The 13,393-nt window shown below is 31.8% G+C and overlaps 1 protein-coding gene across 3 annotated transcripts in view; it reads left to right on the top strand.

Annotated features, from left to right (window-relative positions):
• Ppp4r3b (protein phosphatase 4 regulatory subunit 3B) overlaps positions 1-11,707 on the top strand; it is a 64,377-nt gene extending 52,670 nt beyond the window's left edge. For 2 of the 3 annotated variants that reach the window (XM_076833167.2, XM_076833168.2), the window contains 3 exons: positions 358-542; positions 1,876-2,078; positions 10,000-11,707. In XM_076833167.2, the coding sequence (XP_076689282.1) occupies positions 358-542; positions 1,876-2,078; positions 10,000-10,095 (484 nt within the window). In that variant the 3' untranslated portion in view covers positions 10,096-11,707. The remainder of the gene's footprint in view (positions 1-357; positions 543-1,875; positions 2,079-9,999) is intronic. The other variant, XM_076833166.2, reaches the window with a different exon arrangement.
• Positions 11,708-13,393: the final 1,686 nt, after the last annotated feature.

Raw genomic sequence — 13,393 nt, 5'->3', positions numbered from 1 at the left:
TGAATCCAAACATTTCCATAGTTTAGATTTTTTATTTGAAATTTACCAAGGAATTTTCTGTCACTAGATAGCACAGGGTTGTGTAAGAGAACAGACTTTCCTCCTTACCCCAAATAATCAAGTAACCCCAAATCCGTTTTATGATGACTTGCTACCCTGTGTGATAACTCAAGATGAATTTTTAGTTGAGTTTATAATATCTGAAAATATTTTGGAGAATTGGACTATATTTTGTACCAAGACTGAGGTGATTTTGATATAATTTGCACACAGTTAAAATTACCTTAGTTTCTCTTGGAACTAATGTAGTCATGAATTTTAAATCATTACTCAATATTTGTGATATGTTTCTTACAGTGTACCATCTATATTGCGTAGTAACAGATTTCGCAGAGATGCAAAAGCCTTGGAAGAAGATGAAGAAATGTGGTTTAATGAAGATGAAGAGGACGAAGGAAAAGCAGTTGTGGCACCAGTTGAAAAATCTAAGCCAGAAGATGATTTTCCAGATAGTTATGAAAAATTTATGGAGACTAAAAAAGGTATTAACATTCTGAAATTTTAAAAAATTGTGCCTCCTTTTGTTTAGTACAGAAATTTATCTGTATGGGCATTTTTTTTTTCATGTTTGGTTTTTATTTAGAAATTTTATCATCTACTAACACTTTTCCTTCTATGGAGTCTGGGCTTTATTCTACACTAAAATTCCTCTAGGGATTTTTATTACTAGATTATTTGAGGATTTCTGTTATTATTAAATAATAAAAAATATATAGATTCAAAGAAATATTCTGTAGTACTTTACCTTCACTTTTTAAAGCTTAGACAACTGAGCTCAAAGAAATAACTTTGTTCTAAATTTTAAAGCTTTTATAAAACTTGCCTAAAGAAAATAATTAAGAAAAAAAGCTAAATTTCCCCCGACATTCAGATATGTCTAACTTGTTTTATAAAACTAAGATCTTATTACTTATCTTTCAGAATAATCACTTTAATTTTGGTCCTGAGGAGTTGGCATTTTTGGAATACTGTCTTGCAAATATCATTTAAATGCTTAATAAAAATTTATATGTTAAAAGACAAAGCATTTCCTGGACTTACAAGGAATATGTACCTTTTGATAGACAGATTCTTCTTAATCCTTATAGGTACCACTCTTACTACTGTTGAAAGCAGCAGTAAGGCCATACTTTTAAGTATTGCAGTCAGTGTTGAGTGCCATGCTGTTAAGAATCACATACAGAAATAGAAGTAACTGGATATTAAAGGGGCTGGATGCTTATACCATAAAAGAAATATAAGGAAACTGGAATATTCAGGGAATGAGACACTGATAGACTTGATCATAGATGTTTTAAGTATTAATTGTGGGGGAGGTTATTAGGTTTTAACAAGGAATAAAGTATAGAGTCAGTGAACAGAAGACAATAAAAGGAAGAGGCAGACAGTAGACAGTACCTGAATCTTTTCAAGAAAACAGTACAACATTGTAGAACTCTAGCATAGAATGGCTGATTCTTATATGATTCTTTTTTTTTGTTTTGAAAGAGAATTTTTTAATATTTTTTAGTTTTCGGTAGACACAACATCTTTATTTTATTTTTATGTGGTGCTGAGGATCGAACCCAGCTCCCCGCACATGCCAGGCGAACGCGCTACCGCTTGAGCCACATCCCTCTTATATGATTCTTAATACTCTGATGCTCACAAAATTATATTTCTGGGACTCCAGGTTATACAGATATCACCATACACATGCTATCCTCTTAGAAAGCAAAGGCAGTGTTTTATTTTGATGTTTTAATTGTTATTTTCAAATGATTTGATTTAGCATTATTTATTGATATAGGCTCAAATTTTTACTTTTGCTTTTAGCAAAAGAAAGTGAAGATAAGGAAAACCTTCCCAAAAGGACATCTTCTGGTGGCTTCAAATTTACTTTCTCCCACTCTGCGAGTACTGCTAATGGAACAAACAGTACAAACAGTAAATCTGTTGTGGCTCAGACAGCACCAGCAAGTTCTAATGGGTCTTCTTCCAAAACTACAAACTTGACTACGTCAGTAACAGCCACCAAGGTATGTGAATTAGCACTACACAAAAACAAACTTTGCCTTTTCCATCTGTAAAATTGTTTCATGTTTACTGAAGAAAATTTGTAAAATCAGAGCAATTTCAAAGAGGAAAGAAGTTAAACCATCAGAACATGATGGTTAATATTTATTTACTTTTCTTCAGATCTGAGTTTATCTGACACAAAATTGAAATACTCCTATAAACACATTGTGTGTCTGCTTCTGTTTATTATAAGAATGTTGTGTTATTAAAATGTTATTGACTGTAGAATCTCATTTTATTTAGTATATCATAATATATGTAAGCATCCTTCCCCATCCCTCCCCATACCTAATTGTTTTTTTAGTACTAAGTTGATTCTCATATTTCACTGATTTGACTACTAGTTGTATTTTACATTATTTTATTGAATAGTTAAAGTACTAGAATGTTTTCACACATATTGTCAAATTCATCTCCAAAGGTCTGTATCAATTTATTTTCCCATCAGCAGTATATGGGTGTGCCTGAATCACCGCAGCTTTGTCAGTATTGTTATAATTATTCTTAATCTTTTCCAGTTAGGTAGAGTATGTAATATCTCTTTTCCAATTATGTGTCACTTATTATAGTAGTAAGGTTGAATTCTCTCCTTTGTGTGTTGTCTGTTCATAGTGCCGTTTTAAAAATTGGTTTATATTTTTCTTAATGTAAATGAATCTTTGGTTAAGGATATTAAGAATATATCTGTAATTCTCACAGCAAATGTACTTCCCATTGCTTATTTTTTTTATAAACAAATTTAAATTTTATATCAAACTATTGTTTATTTAGATTTTTCACTACATGAAACCATTCTTTCACAAAAAAAGAGTGACTTAAAAATTAAAATGCATTAGAATATAGGACATCAGTATGTGTATATATATATATATAGATAGACTGAAAACAAAGAAAATGTTATAGTAGTACAAAACTTAACTGAAGGAATACATCTTGTTTTGAACAGGAAATATACTTTGAGTTTACTGTTTAGCAGAAATGTAGAATAACTTTTTTTATTGGTGCATTATAGTTACACATAATTTATTATGCCTTGTTTGTACATGCACATAATTTAATGAATCATTCAGTATTGTATTGAGGTAGGCTTTTGATTAAATATAACATAAGTAGCATTTTCAATGAGATTCTGTTTGAAACATTCTGGTTTTTTTAACTAGAAATTTTTAAAATTAATTTTCACTCTTCAGTAAGTATATTGAATATATCGATATCAAGACATTAAGAATATCTGCCATGGAATTTTACTGTGTGGTTCAAATCTTGGCTCTGCTTCTTTCTAGCTATTTGACCTTGAATATGTTATTTATTTCTCCAGGCCTTAGTTATCTGATTTTATATGGAGATATATCAGCATTTGCTTTATAAAGCTTGTTAAGAAATTTTAAATTATTTAGTAAATGTATCGTGCTTAGATTACTACTTAGCACTTTCTTTTTTAAATCAACATAAAACATGTACTTATTTTCAAAAGTCAAATACTGGTCACATTTATATTGTTTTTAAAAGTCAGTACTATGTTTCTGTAAAAAATATATATATATATATATATATATATATATATATATATTTTTTTTTTTTTTTTTTTTTTCTTTTTGGTACTAGGAATTGAACCCCTAGGGCTTTCAAACACTGAGTCACATCCCCTTCCCTTTGTAATTTTTTATTTTGAAGCAAGCCCTCGCTGAGTTACTGAACTAGCTTTTTGAACTTGTGATCTGGCTCCAGCCTCAGCCTCCCAACTTGCTGTGCACCACAGCAGCTGGTGCTTTATATTCTTAATAGCTGTTTTTACTTTTGTAAGTAATATGTTATTGCTGCTGTGTTGTTTATCAAATTCAGACATAATTTGTTAATTCCTTATTATGGAATGAATATTTAGCTTTCTTATCTTCACATTTGAATACTCCTTACAGCATCCTCACTTTATTTCTCTCTTTATCGTAATTTTTTAAAAAGTGTTTGATAAGTTTGTGATAATGAAGACAACATAAATATTGTTTGTTTTATACTCTTCTGTAGTGTTAGTCTTTATAAATTTTCACTTTTTCTAGAGTAAACATCAGTACTGCCTTTTCTTTTGTTAAAATAGTTATGTGTCCATTGCTAATTCTGAAGGACTTTTCTTATGTTATTTTCGTGCATTTTTCTCTTGAAATCTTTCATTCTGTGCCAATCTAGACTACTCTCAAAACTTGCTACATAGCCATTGTCTTGAGGCTTCCTTTTTTTACCTTTACTCTAAGATTTTATTTTTGCTTCTCTCCTGTCTTGTAATATTATTTGTTTCCCAAATCCTATGTCTCTGTTTTTTTCTTGATTTCCTGTCTCATTTTGATGGAGTATTAACAATTTAACTGAATGCAAAACCAGATTGGCAATAATTTTTCTAAAAAAAAATTGAAGCTATTGCTGTCCAGAGTTTTTAAAGACATTCTTATTCCTCATCCTTTTTGTGTGACTTTATTTTCTTCATGAAAGCATTTAGGGTTTTAGCCCTACATTTGAAAATTTAACAGTCATTCTTCCATTGAACAGTCATGTCCTTCTATTTTGGAACATTTTCTGCTGTTTCACTATAAGTTATTATTTGGATGGAGTCTTCTGGATTTGTCCTACTAATCATTTCTGTGTTTTCCTGTCCCTTTTTTTTTTTTCCTTATCCTTCCAGACAATTTTTTCAATTAAGTGCAAGCACAAATGTGTTTTCCAACGCTTTGTCACTAACAACAGATTATAAAATATATTCTGTGTCTTTTGGGATAAAAACAGTTCTTAAAACACGTTAATTGCCCCATTACACTAGATTTTCACAAAATTTTGAAATTAAATAAGATAGGAGTTCATAGAAGTAAAGCACTAGTTTAATTTGTTTACAATACTCTTGAAAAACTGTGGCCACATTCCTTAAAGATGTTAGGTTCTTTATCCCAGTGGCCTTTAGTTTAGCTATTTCACCACCAGTGTCAATTGATACAGTTGAAGATGGGCAAGACTTAGGTCCTAATGAAATTTTTTTTTTAATATTTTTTTAACTGTAGACACTTTAGTTTTACATGGCGCTGAGGATGAACCCAGTGCCTCACACATGCAAGGCAAGCGCTTTACCACTGACCTATAGCACCAGCCCCCCTAATGAAATTTTTTAAAAGATACTTTTTAAAGATTTGAATGCTATAAAGACACAAAGCACTTTGTTATATACACATTTTCTGAGGAAAAAACTTAGTAGCTTCTTAATGTGATTAGTGAATGCTAAAATAGATACTTCTTTTGCTACAATTCACAGGGGAAAAAAAATCAACCCTTCATTTTTTTTTCATGTAAAGTTTCACTTGATCTTTCCATGTGAAAACATTAGAAAAACTCCTCCATAGACTTTAAAAGGATGAATATACCTTAATCTGTAATTAAACCAGATTAATGGACATTAAAGTTATTTCCTGCTCTTTGCAGTTAGAAGCACTGCAACAATGTGACCTACAGTCATCATTTCACATACATGTATTTTTCTACATAGAATGTGTTTATAATTCTGATAATTATTCCAAATGTAAAATAGGAATAAATGGATAATTTCTTAACCTGATATATACTTCCATTACTAAAAGCTAGTTTTGTACATAGGAAATACCACTTAATCAGGAACATGACAAAATGCCACTAACACTGCTGTTGTTCTGGTGTATTGATCAAGGCAGTTAGGTGAGATAAAAGTTGTTAATATCAAAAGGGAAATATAAAAACTATCGTTTTATTTCCTTCAGTGAAGGATGATTCTTGAATTCCATTTCAGATTTGAGTTATTTATATCATTAATGTTATATATTATACATACTAAATACTGTTGTTCTCTAATTACTGGATGTTGAAGCATAGTGATAATTTACTTAGATGATAGTGATAATTTACTTAGATAATGGTTTGTTTCAGAAAAAAAATTACATTGTCTCTTCATAATTTGTCTTGATTCCTTTTTTAACTTTTGTTTTGTTAATGGTTCCTTTGTTTTGTATTTGATATTTTCCTTACATTTTTGGTGCTTCATATAAGTAACCAGATACCGTAGCATAAGTCTATAGTCCCAGCTACTTGGGAGGCTGAGGCAGGAGACTTGCTTGAGTCCAGGAGTGCGAAGCCAACCTGGGCAACATAGCAAGACCTTGTCTCAGAAACAAAAAAGAAAAAGATTTAACAAGTTGTCAATTCAGTAAAAGAAAGGATCAACAAATGATGTTATAAACTGGATATCCACATGCAAAAGAGTTATGGTGGATCCCTAACTCACACCATGTACAAAACAACTCAAAATGAATAAAGAACTAAACATAGGAGTTAAAAACATAAAACCCTGAGGGAAAACACAGGTGTAAATGTTCATGACTTTGGATTAGGCAGGGATATCTTAGATATTTCATCAAAATTAAAAAGTAATGTGCTTCAGAGGATACTACTATAAAGTGAAGACAATCAACAAAATGGGAGAAAATATTGCAGATCATATAAGGAAGGTACCCAATACCTCAATGTAACAACCCAGTTTTGAAATGGACAAATATTTGAATAGACATTTCTCCAAAGAAAATACATAAAATACATAAATATTTAGCATTATTAGCCAGCTAAGGAAATACAAAACTACAATAAAGTACCACTTCACACCCATTAGGATGATTGTAATTTTAACAAAAAATGGACAAAAGCAGTGTTGGCAAGGTTGCAAAGAAATTGTGACCCACTTGCTGATGGGGAGGTAAAAATGCAGCAGCTTCAGAGTACAGTCTGGTAGTTCCCCAGAAAATTAAACACACAAGTTAACCATGTGATTCCAGCAATTCCACATCCCAGTATATATTCAAGAAAACTGAAACATGTACATAAATGTTAATAGCAGCATTATTCAGAATAGCCAGAAAGTGTCCATCAGCTATGCTAATGACTAGTTTAATAAAATGTGGTATATCCAAATAATGCTTATTATTCAGATATGAAGAGGAATGATGTGCTGATATATGCTACAATATAGATTAAACTTCGAAAACAAGCAAAGTAAACCAATCACAAAAACCACACACCACAAATCCGTGGAAAAAAAGACCTCGGACGGACCCTGGAAAGTGACTGTTAACGCGGTTTGAGACTTTTAGGAATAGGGGAGGGTGATGGAATTAGTAGTGATGGTGTATTAGTAATGATGGTTGTAATTTACTAAAATTGCTGAATTCTATACTTTAAAAGGGTCATTTTTATGATGTGGACTTAGAGCAGTACTTTGGGGAAGGTAGTTAGTTTAACCACCCACTTAGATGGCTCCAATGGCTTGGGTAGGAACTAATTGTTACAGCATAGCTAGTCTACCACACCTGGGAAGTATAAGCTTCACTGAGGTGTTCTGAGCCTAAAAAAGAAGGGGAGTGGTGGTGCCTGCTCAGTTTTGCAGAATTAAGTTTATCCCATTTTCATCCTGGCATCTTACCTTTGCCCTTTACTTTGCCTGAAGTCCCAAAGTTCTTTATAGAGTTATTTTCTCTATAGAGTCTATTTTCTTTATAAATGGTGGTGATAGAAGAACACAGATTTCGTGGCTATCAGAGGGACAGAATCAATGACCCGTTTGTCTGTTTTACTTGTCTTCCCTCTTTTCCCCCACTGTTTTTGTACCTTTGCTGTTGAGTCTTCTGAAGTTCTCTAAGAAAAATCAATTTGATTCTCATTTCTTTATCTCATTATAGATACTTAGTTCTGGTTTCTATTATAAGAGTTACCTTGTCTCTGATTTTTCTTGTCCAAATATTCCTTAGCTTTCCTATGCTGTTTTTCCCTCTTCATTTCTTTGAGGGTAAATTTCTTTCACTTCAGTGAAGTTTTAGAAGGCAGAAGTAAATGCATTTATCGATCTTCCAACAGTTATAGTCAATGTAAGTTCTCAAATACTTTAGTGAAGTTTTAGAAGGCACAGTAAATGCATTTATCGATCTTCCAACAGCTATAGTCAATGTAAGTTCTAAAATTACACAGATGTAATGATTTTTAAAAATTAGTGCTAAGAAAAAACTAGATGAATTTATAGTGCAAAAATCCTTAATAACTTCACATCTTATCCATATAATATTCCACATACAAAAATGGTTTTCAACTTCATTAATAAGAAAAATCATTATAAAAAATGAAATTTTTAAGAGAATACTCCTTAAAAACAATCCAAACGTCAACAGAAAATGTTTGCTGAGTCCATACAATGGAATACAAAAGTTTTAAAATAATAAAATGGAATTTATGTGCTAACATCAGAACCTTCCTACCATGTATTTTTAAGTAGAACATGATTGTGGGTACCTGTACTTATTAACAACTTGATATTTTGAAATAATAAATTTCTGGATGTATATATTAAAAATATGGAATCTATCCAACTTCATAGGGTACATCTGGATTATATAAGCCTTTTGACTTCCAACATTTCACATTTTGTATTCTTATTTTTATTGTAAACATGATTTTTAAATGTATGTTTTTGGTATGTATATGCATTGAAATATGAATAAAATTCAAAATTAAATTGTTTTGGTGGGCTTTTCAGACAATTTATTAATCTTAAGCCAAAAAATATCATTTAGGTGTTAACCATTTGAGACTGAAATATTTGTACATTATGGTACATCTTCTTACGCATAATTAAAATGTATTGGTAACTCACGGTCATCTTTGTGAATATCACTGATGCCTTTTTATACTGCAGTTCTTCTTTCTTCTCTCCCAATTTGTGTGACTTAGAAACCAAATAACAGAAATAATGATAAATGGTAGCTAATAGCACTTACTGAACACTACATACCAAGTACTCAGCCAAAGTGCTTTATATCTTGTGTTTTCAATCTAATCTTCAACTAGTTCAGTGAGATCTAAATACTACTACTATGCAAATTTTACAGATGAAGAAAACTGAATATAGAGAGATTAAGTCATTTGCCCAGGTTCGTGCAGATATATAGTAAAAACATTGCAATTTGAACTCAAGACTACAATCAATGTATTAATATGCTGCCTCTTGCTTACTAGAACTTCAGACCCACCTCTGACTTTGCTGAGAAGAAGTAGGATTCTTACAAATATATTTAGTTCACAGACTTTCTAATAACTATTCTAGGTGCTCTTATGTTCTGATAAAATGTTAACACCAGATGCCTATATTCTTAGGTATGAAGGATGAGTTATACTTCAGTTGTATTTGTTCATCCACTACAGGTCTGAAGGGTTTGAACTAAATAATGTCTACAGTTAGCCCTCTTAACCTGTGGAACATTTGTTAAGTTTCATGGAATTGGTTCAAAGTAATTGCAATTCTGTGGACTGCTACAATTTTCTGGAGAGTACAGAGCTTCAATTGGACTTTAAAAGGAGTCCGTTGTTCATAAAAGGTCAAAACCTTGAATTGCCTCATCCTTATTTTCAATTATTAGCTTTTAGTAACCAGGTGATGTTACTGGTTAGTGATGTCTTCAGCCTTTTAAACTATTCTTCAAAAGCAGAATGAAAACAATGTGTACTAAGTAATAAAATACACACATGAACAGACTACAGACATTATTTCCCCACAGTGAAGTTTTGCTGAATTGAATTGAGTTCTGAGGTTTCATTAAAAATCTAAGAAATAGTAGAAAAGCTGAGGCTTACTGAGTATGCTACCAATTAGTACTCAGTAAATGTTCATGATTTCAGGCAGTTCCTTTCTTAAATTCCAATGTGTTAATATCAGATATGTCTGATTTAGAAAAATAGTTTCTAATATCTTTTAGTGAAAACATTTGTACTAATAATTGTACCAATAAGTTTTTTTTTTTTAAGTTACCTGTTTAAAACATTTTTTTAATTCTTCAATAGGGAAGTTTGGTTGGCTTAGTGGATTATCCAGATGATGAAGAGGAAGATGAAGAAGAAGAAACATCCCCCAGGAAAAGACCTCGTCTTGGCTCATAAAATATTTACTGGGGGACTCCCAACGTGTGGTCTTCTTACTAAAATGCTGCAACTGTTCAATGAGTGGAAAAATCTGAATCAGAAAGCTTTCTCACTTGAACTTATAAATATACAAGGAGTAGCAGAAGATCCTCAATATATCATCTAGGAGAGTTTAGTTCTGTAAAAAAAAGAAAAAAGAAAAAAAAAACAGGATTCCCAGGAACTTGATTGCTTGCTAGTAATTAAGGGGTTTGCCTTTTCAGGCTGTAAAAAATGGGGAAAAAAAAAATTTTTTTTTTTTTTTTAATTTAAAAAAAAAGGCTAGTTACCAGAACCTGGGAGATAGTTTCTCAGCAAGGAAAGTCTCAGGTTTGGGGGAGGGAAAAGGTTGGTAAAATAATATTAATGCAGGGTTGCTCTGGGGGGTATCCAGTCTAGAAAAACGTTACAAAACTTCAGTTGCAAACCCAATAACATTACTTGTATAATGGTGCTGGCCATGTTATTGTTTTAATCAGTTGCCTCTTTTAAAAAAAAAAAAAAAGAAGTAGTAGTCAAGCTTTTGGGACCATTTCTTTGAAGACTTCACAGAAATTCAACCTTGTGAGTAGTTGGAGGGAAATACACCCTGTATTACAGCACACGTTAAATTTTCTACACCAAGAATTTTCAGTATGTATTTTGACAAAAATAAGCTGCATTCAAAATGGATAGTTTTGTTAATAAAATTTTAAAATCAGCACTTTTGAGATAATAGTAGCCAAGAAAACAGTTTGTTAGTATTCTATAATGATCCTCTTCAGAATCTTGGAAATGGACAGAACAGAATGTTTTTCAGTAACCTACCAGTACAATCCTTTGTAGAAGATAAATTCTGAAGTCCCTTTTTGCTTTGTTAGTAAAAAGTGTTTATCTTCAGAGCTGAAGGCAAGTATTAAAGCATAATTTATAAAGACTAATTTAAAAAAAAAAAAAAAACAGTGCTGAATTGTAGTGTTCAATATCCAGAAGCCATTTTGATCCAAGGAGTTAAGTGTCAAGTCACATGCAATACAGGAAACTTTCCCACAAGCAGACAAGGGTGTATGTAATACAAACAGCTGCTTTTTTAAAAGACTAAAAGCACATTCCATGTACCTAAAGGAATTTAAAATAACAAATTGAGGCAAACAGTTACAATGTTTTATTTTTAGAACAGCAGTTAACTGTAAATATTTTAATGTTAGTTTGCTCATCTATGATCTGAGATCACGCTGAGATGAGAAAAAATGTCCCCAAACTACAATTTAATGCATTTGGAAAAAAAAAAAAAAATCTAAAAATAGTAATTCCAGCTACAGTCTTTAGATCACCTTTGTAATGTGTTAATGGGTCCATTTTTTCCTGGAATAGCTTAAACTGAAGCAGTTTCCCCTGTTTTGGAGATTTTGTAGTTAATTTTAATTTTGGCTATTGTTTGGAAAAGATGGGCTGTCTGTGTAGATATGAAGTATAGTTTTTCCATAAAACAGATGTTTATTTTGTATTAAAAATACCACTGTACTTGTTTTACACCATTTGTATACATGTGGTGATATTAATGCTGAACTGTAAAATTCAGGAATTAAAATGTGACCCTGTAATTCCATGATTGATGCTTGTGTTTGTTTTATGATAAATATAAATTAACTCCACTTTAAATTATCTTTTAAAAGCCAATAAAATTATCATCCATAAATTTATTATAAGCCACTAGATCATACAACAGTCTGAATGAAAGCCCTAAACCAATAAAGGTCAACTGCACTTTTAACATCACTGATTACTTATAGAAAGTGAGCCTTGGGCAAGTAGAATCTCAGCACCAAAGATCACAGCAAAAAGCTATTCTTACTTCTTTGATTACAGGTATACATACAATAAAAACCTTACAATTTCATAACACAAGTGAGGTTATTTTCAACCAAGATCATATAAACACTCTTTCAAGCAAGTTTTATCAAGCTTCTTAGTTTTTATTAAATTCCTTCTTATAATCTAAAAGCAGCCCAAACCTAAACTATTTCCCTATGTATTCTTGACTCAAGTTTTTAATTTCCAGTGGGAAGTTATCTTTGTATCTTATGAGTACTTCAATTTTCCTTTTTAAAAAACTGACTTGAGTCTCAAACTTTTAAATCAACTTCATCATGGAAACCTTATAGCAGAAATGTGAATGTTTTCTTGAAATACAGGATGAGTTTTCATGGTACATATCTTATCCACATGAGAATAAAACATACCTTGATAGCTCAACTATAGGAGTCCACATTCACTGCCATCTTAAATAACTGCCCTCAGGCAGATCCTTATATTCACTCATTGAAGCAAACCAGAGCCCACATTTGTTTACCTTAGGTCCTCTTAAAATATCTGTAAGTGTAGTGAATATAAAAGCTATTTTTAATTAAAAATTACATGAAATCATTCTGTTTTAAGCACTAGGTTTCTTCATCCATCTAGTGATAGATGGATGAATCTGTAGCTTCATCTGTAGCTCATTGGTAGAGCGCCCGCCTCACACATGTGAGGCACTGGGTTCAATCCTCAGCACCACATAAAAAGTAAATAAAGATATTGTGTCCAACTAAAAAAATATTTTTAAGTTAAAAAATATTAACCAATGTAGAATACTTTTTTGCAGTTTGGAGTTTAAACTTGATAAATAAAATGAGCATTATCACCCAACTATAATTGGAAACTTAAAAGGGATACAAAGCTGGGCACATAGTAGTACACATCTGCAGTCCCAGCAACTCAGGAGGCTGAGACAGGAGGATCACAAGTTCAAGGCCAGCCCCACCAATTTAATGAAACCTTGTCTCAAAATACAAAAAGGGTTGGGATTATGGGTCACTGGTAAAGTGCTCATGAGTTTGATCCCTAGTACCACAAAAAACATACAGATATCTGTATTTCTTTTAACAGACTACAGAAAACTTTTCTAGGGTTTTTTTTTAAATACCTACACCAGGTGGTAGCACTTACCTCAACAAGCTCAGGCAGTTGTTCCCTTTGTTTCATAGTAGCTTTTCAAAAAAGTGTGGCTGAGTATTAACATTTATCACCTCTATTTTCCAAGTCCTAGTTGTCCTGCTTATTCAAGTGTACATGGTAAATATTCAGTTCGCCTTAAGACTGCCCAAGGTATCTTCACTTTTCATTGATTGCTTCCCACCAGGTAAACCCATAACTATTTTAGCCCAACCACTAGTTTACATATAACAACCATTTTTTCTTTAAAAAATGAAAATAATTTTGATAATGTAACCTCCCATTGCTCCATATTATAAAATTA

The sequence above is a fragment of the Callospermophilus lateralis genome, chromosome 14 (genome assembly GCF_048772815.1).
Source record: "Callospermophilus lateralis isolate mCalLat2 chromosome 14, mCalLat2.hap1, whole genome shotgun sequence".
Taxonomy (NCBI): domain Eukaryota; kingdom Metazoa; phylum Chordata; class Mammalia; order Rodentia; family Sciuridae; genus Callospermophilus; species Callospermophilus lateralis.
Note: the sequence above shows the minus strand (reverse complement) of the source record. Positions and strands in the feature narration are given on the sequence as shown.